Genomic DNA, 18,921 nt, shown 5'->3' with positions numbered 1-18,921 from the left:
GCTCAGCGTTTTATGCCTCATTTCTTGCCTTACAGGCCTATCTTTCCGTAGTACTTTTACTTCCGACTTGCTTTATAATGTGTTTAACCATGGACGTGATTGAAGATTGAAGCGGGGAGCTCGGGAAGCAAACCATATATGGCCAGCCTAGCCTCATAACACAGGCAACCCACAACGCGACGTAGCAGATAGAAATACAAAATGTAAAACTCAAGTTGAGCCACATACAGCGCCCGACTAATAATTTGTTGGACACATTACTGGGCGCTAAGCCTTCGCTTTCCTTGCAAAAACATTTGATAAAAATAAAAGTTTGTTTCGCAGAAAGGTATTTTTTGGGGGTCCGCATTAAAGCCGCATTGTCACCAGTTTACTTCCGGTCGATTACGTTACAATCTCCGATGATTTTTAACGAAAAACGCGAAAAATATTTCAAAATATTGAAAGCAGTGTGTATATTGCAAGTTTCTTCGAGGATGTGATTGATAATTGAGAGCGGATGGCATGTTAAATATTTCGGATTCTAATAGATTTTTTTGTCTTTTAAGGATTGAGGTTTCCGTCGGACCTCCGGAAGTGAACTGGTCGCTGTCTTGCCTGGCATTACTGTCGAATCCTCTTCCGTCAGTAAAACCATTCTGAGCCAATCAGAGTCTCGCTTTGTGCACTCCCCTGGCTATCCTCTGGACGAAAACCAGACAGTGTCGCGACAGAAAGCCAGGCAACCGCACTAGGCGAGAGATGGCAAGAATCTGATTGGCTTAGAATAATTTGACTGGCGTAACAGAAAATCCCAAAAGACAAAAACAAATCGGTGTTTTGAAAATGCGGCGTCGCGATACAACGGATTCGACAGTAACACCTCGCACGAAAAGTGTCAGTTATCGTCCACAGTTTTGGTACAGTTCAGCCTCTGCAGTCTCACACGGTTGACCAAAAAGACAAATGTTGACGCGTTGGTTTGCTGTATTTTCCAATATGGCGGACATGCAGCACTGTTTACATCGTGGGGAATGTCTGAATAACGATCGATAACTATGTTCATCGTTTGCAAGAGAGATGGCTTCATAAAGAAAGAGAAAAACATCTCTGGGATAAATATTAACACTCATTTTGAATTTTGATGCATCATATATTTCCAACGTCTTGATCAATATAATTTCATCTTATTCCCAAGAAATCTTAAATAATGTATCTTTTCTAGGTATTACCCTATTTACCCTTAGCTATTATGTATCTGGTGGTGTTTAAGATAGAACCGCACTTGCCGTTGATCTTATTCATGTTTTTTTTAGACCCTAGTAAGCCTGACTTGCGACTTAGTTTCTATATTTTTTTCACTATATCTCGCTATAATTCTAAAATACTTCGGGTATTATGTATAGCACATAAAACTTATAGTGTGTTCAAAGCAGGTCTGGGACACATTATTATGCACTCCTAACCAAAAATTGAACCAATAAACAGTGCACTGGTTAGGCTCTTTGATGAGTTTCCCCTCGTGACCACATGACATGTGAAATTGCCCCTTTAAATAACACTAATTTGTTCTTTTAGTACATATTTTCTAAATTAGTATCTGTGTTACATTTTTTGATAAAATTATATTGTATGATGAACGTGGCTCTCGTATAACTGCCTGAACACGCCATCGGGCATCTCCATCAGTTCTTGCGGCGTGCCGTACTCCGCTACCCTTCCCCTCTCTAACACTAATATCTTGTCATAGTCCATGATGGTGTTCAATCTGTGTGCTATGGTTATCACAGTGCAACCCTTGAACTTCGTGCGTATTGTCTCCTGGATCAGAGCGTCTGTCTTAAAGTCTACATTAGCCGTCGCCTCGTCCAGTACGATAATATTGTTACGCTGAAGCATGGCGCGCGCTAGACACAACAGCTGGCGTTCCCCTGCGCTGAGATTTGACCCACATTCCATAAGTTGAGTCATGAGCTGTCCAGGCATCTGCAAGATTGTTCGTTTGAGACTGGCGCCTTCCAAGGCACCCCATATCTCTTCGTCCGCGTATTTATCGAACGGGTCGAGATTGAGTCGTAGTGAGCCGGTGAAGAGGATCGGGTCTTGTGAGATGACGGAAATCGCGCGACGGGAACTCTGTATGTCGATACTAGAGATATCTAAGCCATCAATAAGGATGCGTCCCTCTGGATCGGGCATTCGAAATAACGCAGACACCAGGGATGATTTCCCCGCGCCCGTACGTCCAGCGATGCCTACTCTTTCAGCCGGGTTAATACTGAAGGTCACATCCTTGAGCACTTCCGGTGCGCCGGGGTAGTAGGCGAGAGACACGTTGACTAGATCCACGGCTCCCTTTTTAGGCCACTCCGAGGGAGGCCTGGCGCCAGTCTCGTACCCAGACTCCGGGAGGATATTGGTGTAGCCTATCACGCGCTCGACAGACGTCATGTAATTCTCGGTTTCGGAGCACTGGCGGACGCCGTACTGTGACGTGTCAACGGCAAGCTGCAGCGCGTAAATTAGCGACAGAGCCGTCGCGCCTACAACAAATAAACAGGACAGTAAAAACGGAGTACTCGCATAAGTTTATTAGATATTTTTCGCGAACGATTAGGAGATGCGTGGAGTCACTGCCACCATTTTTTTTTTCTGGCCGTGCGCGAACTGTCTTTACCTCCCCTTTAGCTGTGGAACGGTCATAACAAACCAAAACGACGGCCAGAACTCAATGCATCGAAAACAAAAACGAGCAATCGCCTGAGATTAGATTGGGAAGACTTCAAAAGACAGCTAGTTCGCTAAAAACGGCATTGACGGAATTAGGTCAGTGATAGTTGCCCCTTTTATATCTTGACATTTAAGATTATAAAGGAGTAAGAAAGGTGTGATGGATACCTATGCGATCAGGACCAGGGCCCTCGCCACAAGAGGTACCTTAAGCTATGCCACGTAGTCATCGATAGACCAAGCCAAGCACTCGTGTACCTTAAGCTATGCCACGTAGTCATGGATAGACCAAGCCAAGCATGGCTAGACCAAGTCAAGCACTCGTGTTAATTGAGCGCGCACAGGGTATCCAATATCCAATCATGTCTTTTTTTTCCAAGATCTTACTTTGAAAGTGAAACATTTTTTCTACTACTACCTACTACCGCGTACCAAAAGACTTGGCGGTGAATTTTCCGCTGCTACCCATCTCTACCAATCTCTCGGGTGTTTTATTTTTGCGGCAAATTCAATACAACTATTTTGCGACAGGGGATAGAACAACTAACGAACGTTTTTGCTATTTTTATATGGAGTAAAACGCACTTACCCGCCGATGAATCAGCGGCAATTGCCGCGAATACCACAACGATGGTGAAAAGGACGCAGAGCAGATCCAGTCTAATGCCAAGCCAACGCAGCGCCGACAATAGTGTGAACCAGACTTTGCTGTGTTCGTCTTGATGCCTGCAGTAGAGAATACGCGGTGTGTGAGGAAACAATTCAAAGGCTTCATCGTCTCCGCCTAAATGTACTAAACAAGCAGGAGATGGATGGCATGTGGGGTCGTTATAATGTAACCCGATCGTCTGGGCCCTCGGCAGCATTTTATTTCTCATTTTTTTTTTACTTAAATTCAAAGTGGCAGCTGGCAAAAACTCTTACTTATAAAACGCCTTGATGAACCCTTTCTGCATATGATGTGTTCGAATTGTAACCAAGCCTTCTAGCGTGTCCGAGAAGTGCGAGAAGACTGGGCTGCGGTTGATCGCTTCGAGTCTGCGCAGCTCCCTCGAGGTGCGGAGATAATAGCGGCTGATCAGGATGAAGATGATGATCATGGGGAAGGCCCCAAGTGTGACCCAAGGGTTGAGTACAGTTGGCAGAATAATGGCCCCCACGCAGTACAGCACCAGCTGGAACGCGTCCAGAGAAACACCGGGGAGAAGGTCATCCATTACTCCAATGTCACGTGAGAACCTAGAATGATTGACAGATTGTCACGCAAGATAGAAACGAAAACGATTATTTTCTAATAACGTTACATGTCACAGATATTCATCGTCTTCGACCGCTGAGTGTCACACAAGACTTTCGTCTTGTCAACTAGCTCCAATCTAATTACAGCCTTTTGCAAAACTTCACGCATTCATCTTATCCTTGCATTAATTCAGCGGTCGAAGACGATGAATATCTATGACATGATATGTTATCAGAAATAAATATTTACAGGGGCGGATATAGCTTTCTCTTAAGGGGGGGTTGGCTCAGTGACAAAGGAGGGAGGAGGGGGGTTAACCCCATGCACCCTCCCCCTAGATCCGCTACTGGTTGTAACAATAGCTTGTAGAAGAAATGCAAAAGTGCGATGGTCATTTCTCGGAGAACAGAAGCGAATAAAGTTTTTTTGCTCCGTCCCTTAAAAATAGATAACCTCTAATGACTTGGAACAGAGCCAATGTTCCAAAATGTTTAATAAACCCGACTAAACACCGTTGCTTTTTACAAGTTTCTCAATAGTGGAGTGGATTATAATCAAATCTAGATCAACCTTAGTCTGGCGTCCCATGGCGCATGCGTTATACGAATACCGCTGACCTGTTAAGGATGCGCCCTGTCGGATTGGTGTCAAAGAACAGCACGGGCGCCCTCAACACCGTGGCGGCCATCTTGTTGTGCAGATTGCGTGACGAGTTGAGCGTGATGAACAGAAACATAAAGGTCCGCGTGACCGTCAGAAGAAAAGCCGCGCCTACCAGGATCCCGTATGTATAGTAATTAGATGCCTCGTTGCGCTGATGACGCGGTAATTTGGTCACCTTTAACAGCCACCAATCAGGGAGAACCAAGCAAGCTAAAAGAAGGGAAAAACACATGACGACGATTATCGTAATTCTTAATATCGAAAGCTAAACACATGGGGGTCTTCTAGTAAGCGGCTTTTGGTTACTTGATCCATGGCTTAACCCGTTATTTTTTAAATAAATGATATTAACTTAGGGCTTGTAGAGGAAAGTCAAGAAAATGCGTGCATGATCTAAACGTACTCGAATATTCGTAAGACCCCTTCCTGGCTGTTACGCATACCTTGTGACGCAACGAAAAAGACCAAGAAGATAACTACAGCAACAGGTCGTGCGCCCGCCACGAGGTACTCCCAGTACAGCCCCCAAGATACAGACCCCGTCAATCTGTCCTCCTCGGCTACTTCCAGGCCGCCGGAATCCCCTTCCATCAGACTACTAGCGCTAGACAGCCGCCGAGAGTCCACCGAGCGTGCTACAGGGGGGCTGACATTGTACGGGCCCGCGATAAGGTTGAGCTCTAAGTAAGGATGCGCGCGCAGCTCTTCATAGGTTCCTTCGAAAGCGACTGAGCCTGCGTTCATGACGACCACGTGGTCAGCACCCTTGAGGTATTGCAGTTGGTGCGTTACTAACACGCGTGTTTTGTCCTTCAAAATGCCGCACACGCACTCGTCAAAGATGTGGCGACCAACCTTCGCGTCTACGGAACTCAACGGATCATCGAGGAGATAGATATCCGCATCGGCGTACAGTGCGCGCGCGAGGCCTATGCGAGTCCGCTGACCGCCACTTAGCAGGACGCCGTGCTCGCCGATCGTCGTCAAATCCCGATCAGGAAACTCGTTCAAGTCCTTCTCAAGGTCGCACGCTCGAACAACAACCTGGTATTTCCACTGCTGGTATTTTTTACCAAACAATACATTCTCTCGAACAGTCCCAGAGTAGACCCAAGGGCACTGGGGGACATATACTGCTCGTCCGTTTACAGACAGGTCGCCTTTTCGGACGGATAGTTCCCCGAGTATGGCTGAGAGGAGGGAGGTCTTGCCACACCCAACAGGTCCGGTCACCAGCACCAGGTCCGAGTTCCTTAGCTCCAGAGTCACGTGACTCAGCGAAGGCGCTACCTCCCCATTCCAGAAACACGTGACATCCTTCATAGTCACGTGATACGGCTTCTTATTAGCTTCCTCGTCCAGCGAGATTTGTGGCACTTCGGATAAAAACACCTCTGAGTCGTCCTCCTTGTTATCATTAACATCACTAAACTCGCCCTCCTGCCTTGGCACATCGTCGTTCTTTGGATCTACGTCTAAGAAATATGTTTGCTTCTTTTTCTTGAGTTCTTTGACTTCCAGGAAGTTCTGTATCCTGTGCAGAGCTGATAAGAAGTCGCCCAGGTAGTTTGCTCCCTCTGCGATATTCCAGGACACTGCAGATCGTATTGTGTTGACCAGAGCAAGCAGCATGAACACGTTGAAGGTGTCCAGGCTCACACCGGTAGCGATCAGCACAAGCAGAGTGATAAACACCGCGATGCTCTGGCAGGTGTATAGGAAGGTCTGGAAAGTCGCCAGTACTCCAGCCTTTAGACGGTAGAAATACGTCTCCTGCCTGAGACCAACATAACAATATCACTCTCATGCAAACGATCGACATCACAAAGAAATCAGGGGCAAGATCACACATTGCCCCTGCGTTATTGTTCCTCAAAAAGGGGAAGGGATGAGAAAGGGGTTTCTCCTTAGGGGCGTAGCCAGGGGGTGACCAAGGGGGCCCGGCCCCCCCTTCTAGCAGCCAAAAATACAGTAAATATATGAGACATTATCTACTATACAGGAGAAAAAGACTTGAAAGGGCCTTTTGGGCCCCTCCTGTTAAAACTCCTGGCTAAGCCGCTGCTCCTCCTGTTGCGTGGTTCAAGGTTTTTATCTCCTCGATATTGGCTGAAGAATTTCTCAATCGTTATCACTAGTGGGTTCGAATGATACCCTCGGATTTGTTCTCAAAACATCAGCAAATAAAGCGTGATTGGTTACCGTCTGATTCGACTGACACGGTCTTTGAATGGCAATTCCCACGCGTACATCTTGACAGTGCGGACTCCGGCAAGAACGGCGTTCATCAGACCAAGACGCTCGTCTGCGATCTGACAACAAGTAAAGAGACGCAGTCTCACATAAATATAACTTTACAGTCATATCATATACCAAAACTAAATCTTAAAATGGGCGTGTGCATAAACACGGTGGGGGGGGGGGGGGGGGGGGGTTCGCAAGGCCGCATCTCTTAACTGGAAGGTCCACTCAAATGACAAACATAAGGTACCACTGCAAGCCGGGCCAAGAGAAGATATCTAAAAAGGCCCTGGTGCACAGTACGCGATGTAAAACTGAAGTTCCACTTCAGTGTCGCTAGCATAGGAGATGTAGCAAAGCAGTACACACACCCCACCCTGCTGGCATTCACAAGATACCATCACCACTGAAAAAAAAGTTAGGATTTCTCTAAGGCGAACTGCCGACGTCCGCATTATGGTTTTATATAATAAACATGATCTATACCTAGTAAAAAACAATAACAATTTTAAAGAAATAAAACTGGGGGAAAAAGACAAAACGCAATAATAGTTTACTTTTTTTGGAAAATCAAACAAGGTTCAGGTTATTATTGACCTGCAAGAAAACCCAGGAGAGTTGGTGGTTGATTGCACAAATTTGAAAAGCTCAGTAGATCAATACTTTATACAATCAAAATTAACATTCAGGGGCGGGGCTGCTCCATGCACGGATTTAATTCCCAAAGGTGGAACTAAATATATATCTATATATACTTGTACATGATTTATTTTGTGTGCGGAACTCCAAAACTCCAGAACTCCAAAGGCATACCTTGGCTATTCTGTTCCTCAAATAGACACACAAGCGACCCATTCCACAGTAATAGAAAACGAGTATGACGAGGAAGGCGATCCCGGCGAGTGACTGGACACCCACAGTGTATACCAGGAGGCCAGTGACTGCAGCGATCTCGAACAAGCCCTGGACAAACAGCGCCATTTGGCACACTACGGGGTCAAACCTCTGGACGTCTCCCGAGATCAGATTGACAATATACCCTGTCGTGACATCGTTAATTGTGGTCTGACTCAATCGAAGAATCTGAATAAAAAAAAAGTCACTTAAAGAACAGTGATAGCTCTAAAAGTCATTGCACATCAGCTAAAAACAAATAGATGATAGACACTGAGCATTGCACATTACTGAACAGTAAAGCCCAAAGGCATTGCACTTACTGGACAGCGATAGCTCAAGGGGCCATTGCACATCAACAAAAAACAAATTGTTGTGCAATGCTGAAGAGCATTGCACATTACTGAAATTAAAGCCCGAAGCATTGCACTTACTGGACACCGATAACTAAAAAGAGTCATTGGACATCAACTAGACAGACAGTACATTATCTTATTTACACCTGATAAAATAATGATAACAACAAATAATAAATCGCAAGAACGTAGTAGTATATATGCATCTTCCCTCGAAAGGAAATCCGGGAACACGGGATCAAAAGATGGTCTTATGCTCGAAACGTTGGCGTAACTACTGGTCTCTCCATAAAGAGCAATACAACATGTAACCCAAATCTAGAGTTAATTTATTTCCCTGATCCAACAGGCCAACGCAGACCACAGAGTTTTCTACAACTTGTCTGTATTCGGGGAAAAATCGCAAAAGCATTTGTGGTTTTTCGGTCACAACCAGTTTATAGCCGGACAAAATAATTTGTTACGTATAAGAACCTAGACGGTATGATTTGTTAAAAAGTAGCCTGAATTATAAAAAGCTATTCAGTCTGATCTAGATAATTCTTGGTTCTTATACACTGATGTTTATTGAAGTACATATCGTTTTAACCTCTTCTGCTTTGTTCGGATATCGTGCCTTTTAATGTTTTATTTATTCTCTAACCTCTACCACAATTATGCCACACCCAAGACCCATTTTACCTTATTAAACAACAGGCCCATAGTAGCGGCCCTCCACCTCATGGCCATGAGCCACGCGTTGTACATAAACTGATGTAGTATAAGGACCCTGGTGAGCGCACTAATACACAGACCAGCAGCGTACACGTACAGCATGCCCGGGTGCGATCCAGGAAGCCGCATCAAACCGGAAAGAAGTAGTCCGATAAATACGGGCTGGCAGATGTTGCAGATGGCCGCCACCAGTCCGGTAGTGAATATGTACCCGTATAGGTACCACGGTGAGAGGCGAAACAGCGCTCGCAGCAGCCGCCAACCGCCCGGTCCATGGCATTTGTCCGATGATGACTTGTCCGACGATGACCTGGCCCATTCTTCCTTGAGTTTGTCGGTGACCTAAAGGGGGAGTTCATATTATTTAAGAGAAAAATACAGTCCGAACTTGCATTAAGAGATCTCGTCACAGGGGCGGACCTAGGGGTGGGCCGAGCTTAAAAATAACAAGAAATTTAAAGGAAGTCCAGGAAAGAACCAATAAATTCGGCCCCCCTTTTTGAAACCCCTGGATCCGCACTTGAGTAAAGTGACCTCTTTAAATGTGAGAGAGAATATTTTGGATTTTATTAGGACACGGTTAAATATAGGATGACCGCTTAATAGAAGCTTGAATGTATTGTGAATTATGTGTTTGTTTGTCTTTATTTTTTCCCTGGTTTTACAAGGGTGCACGGTCTATACAAAACCCCATCTACACCTTTGTTCATTACCCAGATCTCCCCCTCCTACCAGGGGAAATCTACAGTCCTTACTTGCTGATTCTCTGCTAACAGGGGGTACATCTTTGCTCATTATTACATCCCCCCTTCCCCAGGGAATTCCCAGCCCGTACCTGTTTCGTTTGATCCTCTCCTAACAGCGGGTACAGGTCTGTAGATTCTAACGGTTGTTGACTTCCCAATTTCAACAAGTCATTCATCCACCAAAAGGTCAAGCTGGAAGGGAGGCTTGCGTTGGACTTGGGGTTCCCCTTCAGGATAGTCCGGTCCAACCGTTCGTACCGTATACTCCCCATTCGCACGCTCTTGCTTATTCTGCTGCAGACCAAATGATAGACTTAGGAAAGAATTGGGGATTTCTGAATTGTGGTAGAAATACTTCGCGATATCTTTAACTGTGGTACAAGTTTTTGGGTCATATGATTTTGTGCGATCTCAAGACTTCTTGTTATTGTTTCCCTTACGGCTGTCATTATTAAGGCAAACGTTATATTATTTCTTCAGCATTAAACTTGAAGTTTGTTTGTTTGTTTTTATCTGGAATCCAGGCGCTCGATCTAAGAGCCATTTTCATATATCAAAATATATCGAACCTCTTATAAAAATATATCTAGATATCCTGGTATCCATAGCTTCATTATTTCGTTAATCGTGTAAATACAAGGACATCCATGGAACACTCGAGCGGACAGTGGTGACCCATGTGAATCGGCCGCAATATACTTCTTCTAATAAAGTGTATGGCGAACGGGCGCAGAACAAAACCTGAAGTTAAAAGAGCCTAATGTACTCACTTTTTCTTTATCCGGAAGGAGGACATTTTTACGGTTTTTCCAAAATTGCCGTTCCCGCTTGAAAAATCACATCATTTTGCGATAAAGGTTTAAGAAAAGTGCGTGCTCGCTGCGTGAAACTTGATTCACAGATATTATACTAAGGCCCTTTAAATTCCCCCTTGGGTCTGATTGGGCAACTGAAGTGTCTGGGCATTTATGCGTGGGACCCCTATATCAGCGGGGGCTAATACATACTTGCATGGCATGTATTTAGATCAGGGTATGTCGTATTTGTGTCCTTGTAGCGTATACATAGCGCCACTCGAGCTCGAGACGTTCACATGCAACCTGTCTTCGTTCCAGTGCATATGCTTGATGATTGACAGGCGTCAATCAACCGTGCCTACCTAATTGGAATTAAAGAGCTCTTGTCAGCCACAACTTTGTTGTGTTTTTTTTTTATTTCGAAAACAAATTATGTGATGAGATCTAAAAAATAAAATGAAAAATGAAAATAACTAATAAGTTTTAAACTCAATCTACCAAATTAATAAAACATATCGCAATTCAAACTATCTTAAAGCAGCCCATGGATCACAGAGACTTCTAAACAGCAGCATCATATTAAGCTAACTTTTCACGGTGACGCTGTTTTGTTAGTGCGGTTTTTCGGTTTCTTGAATAAAAGATCTGATGCGGTTTTGCGTCTTTTTGCGATTATCTGTGCGGTTTTCGCGCCTCCTTACGTCCTCTCAATATAACAGCGGCATCACTCCGAGCAAACAGTTTTAAAAAATAACCTGCAGAGGTGATTGCGTGGACTTAGTTCAGTGATCAGTATTACGTCTAGATGAATCGCATTCAAGTAATATCTTTATTGGGCTCGGTTTATGGGGTTAAGTGTTTAACAACGTTACCGTACATATGATACCTGGCTTGACAGATCGCTTGCTATCTATATGGTTCCCAAGCACGATTTAGAAGCTGCCAAATTGTCCCGAGGGTCTGGCCTTTACTCGAACTCTGTTATTTAGTCGTCAGTCGAGAATTTACTGAACATTAGAAAGTCGTTGTCAGACCTTTGTTATTGTTTTTAACCAATATTGGATCACAGATTTTACGAGAAAACCCCAAAATAACCACCTAAATATAAAATCTTATGCTTCATTTACCAGATTCAATCGCAAATATCGCAGCAGCTTACGCAATTCAGCCGATGGACATGGATGTTTTTTTCTTACTTGGTATTTTGCTAGGATGGATGACAATATGGGGACTGACAGTGACTCGATGAGCTATATTTGATTTAACCTGACGATTTGATGCCAAACAGACTGATACACAGGACAATTTGATAAAGTGTAAGGACTTTTTGATCTATTGTCTCATGTTTTGTAGACCGCGTTTTTTCAAAGCGGACAATGTTATTAACCCGTCACTATTAAAACAAGCCAGGCTTTTCGAATGAGTATACGAGAGTGTTTGATATACCGGAGACACACCCCTAATCTTTAAAAGCTATCTCGCCCTTTTTACGTAAAAAAGCTCGTAGGAAAAATAGAAAAAAGAACTTTCGACAAAAAAATGGGAAGCTGTCAAGGCTTGGCTGGAAAAAAGAAATTTAATAGTTTAGAGACTTTTAGTTGTTTCTGTATTTTGTATGTAGGACTATGTTAGTGATGTAATTAAATTTTTCATTGATTTATAAAAATAAAATAATAAAAACAAAATAATAAGAAAGAAAAAAGAAAGGAAAATTACCGAAAACAAAGGAAAGGAAAGAAAAATGATGCGCCGTTTCCTTAGACGGTTTGTTAATACACCGGGCTTTTTGTTATACAAGAGGCGGATTCCAGGATTTTCCGAGAAAAGGGAGGTGGGGGGGGGGGAGGGGGGGCTAGATCCCGCCACTGCATGATATGATACCGAGGTTTGGATAATACGACGTTTGAACTTAGCATAAAACACGAATTTTTTTTAGATACGTATATTCTGAAGTAGAAAAAAATGGTAGATATACTTAAAATGACGTGTTTTTGTGTCAATTTCTAAATACATGGTACAACACGGCGAAAGTGGACTCAAATGAGCTACAAACTTTAATAGGAAGTTCAAGTTATCTTTACAAACAATACATTGTGACACAATAAATACATTCATATATGATACGGGGAAGGTCTTCTAAAAACGCGCCTGGAAATTTCCTAACAATTTTGGTCAGAGTCAGCACAGTGCCAAATGTCATCTCAAAAAGCGCCTGGAAATTTCTTTCTTTTTGAGAAGACGTTTGGCACTGTGCTGACTCTGATTAAAATTGTTAAGAAATTTCCAGGCGCTTTTGGAGGGACAATTGGCAAAATACTCGAATCATTCCAGGGTAAAAATGCGTTTGGCAGGATATGAAAGGGCTATTCTGAGACATGTTGGAGAAGTTAGAACGTAATTGAGAACATTTACAATATTATTGCTATGAAGTTCGTGTTGGTTCGAAAAATGATTGTATCATAGAAAATAAACAACCAAACCAACGTTTATTATACTGGACATATTGAAAAGGGATTTTTCAAAAGGGATGTATTTGGTTATTAGAGCGAGGAGTTAATGTGGCTAATACAAACAACCATGATTTTAACGAACTTTATATTCACGTAACTGCCCAAGATGTTTGTCATTATCATTAAATGCTATTTTAAGTAAGGAAATCAAGCAGCGGATTATATATTTTGCTGATACGATGAACCTAGACGAGGGGTTCTACCATAAAGAGATACAGAGGTATATTGTTCTATGTCGTAACCATTGTTTCAGTTGTTTGGCGGAGTTCGTTAAGCACAATTTAAAAAGTTTGTTAAACTTGTTTGTGAACTACTCAAATAAAATTCCAAGTACGAGATTTAACTTTTAAAAACTTACCTCGCATTTTATACCGCGAGCTCAGAGGAAATAACAGTTCTGTGCCTTCCTTAGAACGAGAGTTCGTTTTCTCGCGCCTTTAACCAGTCAGAGACGAGCAACCGTTGCTAACACTACTAATCACATGCCAAATACTGACAGAACATCAAACGGACAGCATAACGATTTGATTACGACTGTCAAATTAATGAATCCTTCCTATAAAAATTAGAGTGACTCAAAGTTTTACTACTTGGCCGACACAGATCTTAATATAAACAATAAATCGCTCGAATATTCTCTTCTTTCTTGTTTTTAAATCTTTCGGCGGTTTCATAAGATGAGCATGAATATATCATCTTTCTAGCGGAACGTCAGGTCACGCTACACTGCTGATGCTCACTTTTTTCGACAAAACACCAAAGCCCACGCAAAGGTCAATGACGTTATGAGAATGGCAACACGTCGCGCAAATTTCCTGTCAGGCTTGGTGAGATTATGCAATCATCAACTAGAATACATCATACACAATTGCAAACCCGAAAGACAAAATTGCAAACCTCTCTTAAACCACGGACACAATTTTACGGTTCAGGGTTTTCCTTTTATTATACCCATACATCATTGTACTGTACGCGTATTCACTTCCATGTGCAACGGCATGTCTACGGAGAACTAAACCTAAAAGCGGACTTCGAGCTCCGAGACGGGCTGCGAGACTGATGATTGAGTCAGAATATATAAAATAGCTAATGGTTACCGCTTGAGGTTATTACTCAGAAATTTAAAAATTAAGTTGGGATCATAGGGTGAAAATTCAAAAAAAAAAAAAAAAAAATAGCGTACCTAGCCTCGTTTTGGTGCAGTGGGTGGCCAATCACAGCCTACTTTTTTCAAGATACTCTTTCTTTTATAAGAACGTCTAATTTTCAATCGAGGCTGAGCCGTTCTTATTTTTGGGACATTTCAAGGCTGGAAATGTTCTTAACAATGTTCTTAAATTTTAGTGTAAAAATATAGTACACAAAAAATTATTAGAAAGAGAATTACACAAATGATCAATAGCAATAATATTTAAGGTTGCTATTATGAACACAATTTGATTTTGCATTGTAGAACGCATCAAAACAATATTTTGCTGTTATTTTAGCCTTGGCATGTTCTTAGCATGTTATTAAAGTCTCAGGCTGGACGTTCTTATAAAAAGGTTTTTTATAATAAAAAAAGAGTGTTATGCTATTTTGTGAAGACTTTTAGTTCAAAATTTGATAGCAAGCTGATTATCGCAATCCTGCCTTTGACAGCAGGTTAGCATTTAAACTGGCTTGGTGCTAGTACATGGATAAATCTATTGTAGCGTGTTTTAGCTCTCTCAGTGGGCGACAACTTATTGAAACCTTATTATATTGACTAAAAGGGCTAGAATGGGTCAAGAAAAGACCATAATCAAAGATTTGAATAGAGTTTTCCAAACAATTTATGATGAGAATCCTTTGAAAGTTTTATAGTTTAAGCGTAAAACTAATATGAACAACATTTTGAAATAAAATAAAATAGGAGTGGCATATAACTTTCGAGAACAAAAATAGCAGAACTGTTTGCTAATGCAACGGGAATAACCTTAAAGAGAGGTTGGCCGATGAATGTAACCTTCTTTTAATGCACCAAAAGGGTTAAAATCGTACAGGTTTGTCATTGTTCATTACAGTGAGCTAACATGAGCTGAGCGCGAGAGGCCTTAACTTGCTCCGTCTTTTAGCGGCAAAATAACGGCAAAAAAAAGTAACTTAGCGCTTACAAATCAGCCGGAAAATAAGAAAGAATTATTTTATTATTATTTTGTATTGAAAGATTTTATATTTTCGTCGCTCTCTGGCGTGACACAGTCATTTCTGTGCTTTGGCTTTAATGCCACTCAAAAAGCCACATCTTGCGCAAGTCTCCTTATTGCAAAATCTGGTTTTAAAAATACATTGCAATCCAATCAAGTACGAAACGCAATCAGCTTTCAAGTTTACTTGATTAAAATACTCTTTGCTGTTTTATTCTACAAATATTGTTATGCTAGTTCATCAGACAACTACTAACCTACTACTAATCTGCTTTTAATATCCAAAGCATGCAAAACGAGCCAGGCGCGAACTGTACCTTTAAAATACGTATACCGATTCAGTAAATAGCAAAAAACCTACAATAATTGAAACTTTTTAAATGAAAATGTAGATGCTCTCTTTGCACAGGTGTTAGTTAAACATGGCGCTTCCGTTTGATTTTCTAGGCCTCTCATTTCAATGATAAAAATAACAAATATTTGTTTTGTACGGATCTATTGCGAGAGTTGCCGCTCTGAAGTGGGTGATTGGGTTTGCGCTATTCGTCGTTACCCTTCACTTTGTGAATATAATAGAATTTAAAAAGCAATAAAGCACAATTCACATTATTATAACGACCTTTAACTTAACATCAGGACGAAAGATGAATTCACAGATAGAAAACAAATAGGATCTTCGAAATATTGGCAAAAAAACGCTATGTTTGCGAATAAAGGGAAAAGGAAATTATATTTCCCTTTCCAAATACATTAGAAGCTTAACCATAACATAGCTAATACAAAAATTAAAGGAGAAGAAGAAACGATGTCCTAATTACAGAATAAAAAAAGAGAAATAGAATTAAGCCCACCCTTGGTATTTCCGTATCCCGTAGATCAGTCTAGAACACCTATCAGGTCAGACTCGAGGTTCTGTTTGAGGACCTCTCAATCAGTTTGTAGAAAATTGTTTCGCTAGCAAGAGATTTATAGCGCAGTAATTGTTTTTTTAGTTTTCGGTTCCATGTGTTAAAAACAATGCTATTTATAGTTTCCAACTATATTTTTCTCGGTAATACATAGCCGGAGCCTCGAATTATTAGGGGGCATGTACAGAAAATATTGGGGGGGGGGAGGCACAGCCACGCCCCAACTGGTCATTTTTTTTAATTTTCGAAAATATTTGGAGGGGGGGAGGGGGTCACGTGTCCCCAGTGCCCCCCCCCCCCCTGATACGGCCCTGTATTAACATCTCTCGACGCTAGAAACAAGGTCAAGTTACAATAAGTATTTTCCGGAAGTAGACGTTGGTTAGTTAGCATTAAAAACGGGCGTCTGTGCAATTAGCGATATTAATATTTTTCGCTTCCCTTTTTTCTTTCCCATTATTTGCGTTAAGCGAGGCTTTTGACTGAAGTCGACAAACTTAAAAAATCATGATTATAAGGGCGCAAAATGTTATGTTTTTTTCATGTCTACCAGTTCTCTCTAACTTACGAGAAAGTGTTAAAATAAAATCCTCCAAATATTTTGTCTTTTATTCTCTTGGAAAAAAGTATATTTAATGCTATTATGCAAGGCAGAATCGTACTATGATTTGAATGAGGTACAAAATATTGAATGATGTTATGTATTTTAACCTACCCTGGGTACCAGCGTCTCAGTGCTTCGTTTACTCTCCTCATAGTCAGGAAAGGGCGCATAGTAAACGAACGAAGCTCGAGAATCTGGTACCCAGGGTAATTTTAACCCAAAAAGTTTGCTAGAACTTGTCAATCCGGCTCCTTTAGGCTTTATTTTTTGCTTACACCCCGGGCGGTGTTTCTGAAATGGCGTGCATCCTTTTATCGCTTCTATCCGGTTAGCTGCTGTGTCCAGCTGCTATGTTTGTAGAGCATCTGCTACGATGAGACGCGTGTAAAAGGCCAAAGGATTACTTGGATATTATCTCAGAATTATAGTATCTTTAATTTGTTTGAAAAAAAAATCCTGCTCTAGTCAAGCTAAATGTGTGGTCTCCATCCAAAATGTCTAAAAATTTGTTGAGACAATTTGCATTTTCATATTATTTCGATCACTTATGAGATACTGTGTTTCTTTTTGGAAATTTTAAAAAGAAATCTAAAGGCGAAAAAAATCTAAAATGTTATCAAATTTTGAAATACATTCTGTATATTTTGCCTTATCTGTATATTTTGCCCTACAATGTGTAATTTTACTAGATAAACTACTATTTGTAAGCCATGTGAGTATTTGGAGTACTTTTACCATACCTGTTTTATAAGATAGCCAGAACTCTTCCATATGCCACATTCCGGGTTTTTTTCCCGTGCAGACCCAAAATTCACCCTTTGACAAAGGTATGTACGGAGCCTTCTATATAGCCAATGATTTATATGCTGTTTCGTCTCACGATTATCTTGAAATGAGAATAAAAGAAAACTTGTCAGTCGAATTACTCAATGATTAATTAAACCGGGGCGCTTTCAATTGCTCTCGATGCATTCTTTGCATATTTTCGCGAGTGGGCGCTTTGTAAGGAACAAATTGCTTGAAATTGCTCGCGCTCTAGGAAAACAATTTGGAAAAAACGTAAATTTTTAATTTGGTTGTTTTGGGGGAAGTTAATTCAGTTTGTTGAATTTCGTCTAGTGCTGTCCCTTTGACAAACAAATTAGTGTACCACCGTGTCATATGAGGAAAATATTATTTTTTTGATTCGTTAATGAAATTTGAGGTAAAATTAATAAAGACGGTTTATTTGTGTTTAAAGAGGACAGAAGGGCCAGGGTATTGACAAGTTTGACAAGTCCATGCAAAGATATGCTTTGTCCTGTTTCCAGTAATAAACGCAGGGATATAAATTAAGGAACTTTATCATGGGTTTGGCCATGATCTCCAGACGGAGATACGGAGCATACAGTCTCTTGTTCTCATAGAAAACCTCGCATGCATATGATATTTGCTTAATTAAAACCATGCAAAGCAGAAATTCTCGAAAATTAGCACCCATAAAACTCTCCAAGCAGACGAAATTCTTTATCTAAGGCTGGACGAGCACACACATTTGGCTCTATATACAATATCTTACTTAGTGCGTGTCCGTGACAGGACCATCAGGACCATGCAGTCGCGGTACATGAACCCCCGCCGATCTGAATGAAACTTGGCCAGTTTGATGTGCTCCCCAGAGGACCTTCACACCTCGAACAGTTTGAATGAATTCGGGGGTAGTTACACCACCCCCCATAGCTTTAGGCCTCAAATTGCCTTGAAATTCCTTGCAAATGGCTACATTTCGCGCTCTCTAAAGCATACACGTTTTACTGAATATCAATTAACCTACTGTGAACTAGCCTCCTCCACAGGCATCGCTTTGTCCGGTCAGGAGGGAGCAGGTATCTCCAAGGATTATATTGTTCCGATGATCGCTGCCAGTGAAAAAAGGCTCCTACTTTGCCATTAAGAAGCAGAAAAGAAACACAGGCGCTCGGGATTTCTGTGGCGATGCGTCGTGCGAGGAGCTAAGGACCATTGTCCCCCTCCCCCATAACAAAGAAATTTGTCGACCACAGGAAACCCGCGAGTTTTAAGATTCACTCTCGGTATCTAACATTCAGGGACGCCTGCAGAAGAGGTTTACTATAATTGTTTACATATGAAGAAAACGTTGTCGTTTTGAGGGACTGGTACGGTGGACTCTGTTTTTCACTGTTTTTCTCTTCTGATTACAAGTCATAATGTTTACGAAGCACCTGTGGTACGGTACCTTAAAAATTACAAGAATCATGCAGTTTTTCCAAATAAGGAATATATTAGTTTCCTTATATGGAAGTGACCGCGTTTGGCAAAAACGACAATTTTTGGCTGAATTTTCTTGATATGCATTATCTTTAGAGCTCTT

At 41.6% G+C, this 18,921-nt stretch overlaps 1 protein-coding gene across 3 annotated transcripts; it reads right to left on the bottom strand.

Annotated features, from left to right (window-relative positions):
* Positions 1-1,111: 1,111 nt before the first annotated feature.
* LOC5512513 (ATP-binding cassette sub-family C member 4) lies at positions 1,112-18,444 on the bottom strand. Of its 3 annotated transcripts, XM_032381952.2 has the most exons (11): positions 18,109-18,444; positions 17,291-17,436; positions 9,653-9,854; positions 8,785-9,159; positions 7,667-7,936; positions 6,815-6,924; positions 5,056-6,389; positions 4,567-4,822; positions 3,634-3,948; positions 3,299-3,435; positions 1,112-2,522 (listed from the first exon to the last, which is right to left on the bottom strand). In XM_032381952.2, the coding sequence occupies exons 3-11, from the start codon at positions 9,833-9,835 to the stop codon at positions 1,603-1,605; spliced, it is 3,900 nt and encodes a 1,299-aa protein (XP_032237843.2). In that variant the 5' UTR covers positions 9,836-9,854; positions 17,291-17,436; positions 18,109-18,444; the 3' UTR covers positions 1,112-1,602. The 3 variants fall into 3 exon arrangements, with proteins under 3 accessions (XP_032237843.2, XP_032237842.2, XP_032237841.2); XM_032381951.2 differs by lacking the exons at positions 17,291-17,436; positions 18,109-18,444 and adding an exon at positions 13,229-13,551; XM_032381950.2 differs by lacking the exons at positions 17,291-17,436; positions 18,109-18,444 and adding an exon at positions 10,571-10,617.
* Between the last annotated feature and the right edge of the window lie 477 nt (positions 18,445-18,921).

The sequence above is a fragment of the Nematostella vectensis genome, chromosome 10, assembly GCF_932526225.1.
Source record: "Nematostella vectensis chromosome 10, jaNemVect1.1, whole genome shotgun sequence".
NCBI classification, from domain to species: domain Eukaryota; kingdom Metazoa; phylum Cnidaria; class Anthozoa; order Actiniaria; family Edwardsiidae; genus Nematostella; species Nematostella vectensis.
This window is presented reverse-complemented; position numbering and strand designations above follow the sequence as displayed.

What these genes read in the sequence shown, in the direction of transcription:
- LOC5512513 (XM_032381950.2), bottom strand. An exon ending in TGGGCCTGTTGTTTAATAAG is followed by an intron (nt 7,937 to 8,784) that starts GTAAAATGGGTC and finishes TTTTTTATTCAG; the next exon opens with ATTCTTCGATTGAGTCAGAC. An exon ending in ACAGGGCGCATCCTTAACAG is followed by an intron (nt 3,949 to 4,566) that starts GTCAGCGGTATT and finishes CAATCATTCTAG; the next exon opens with GTTCTCACGTGACATTGGAG.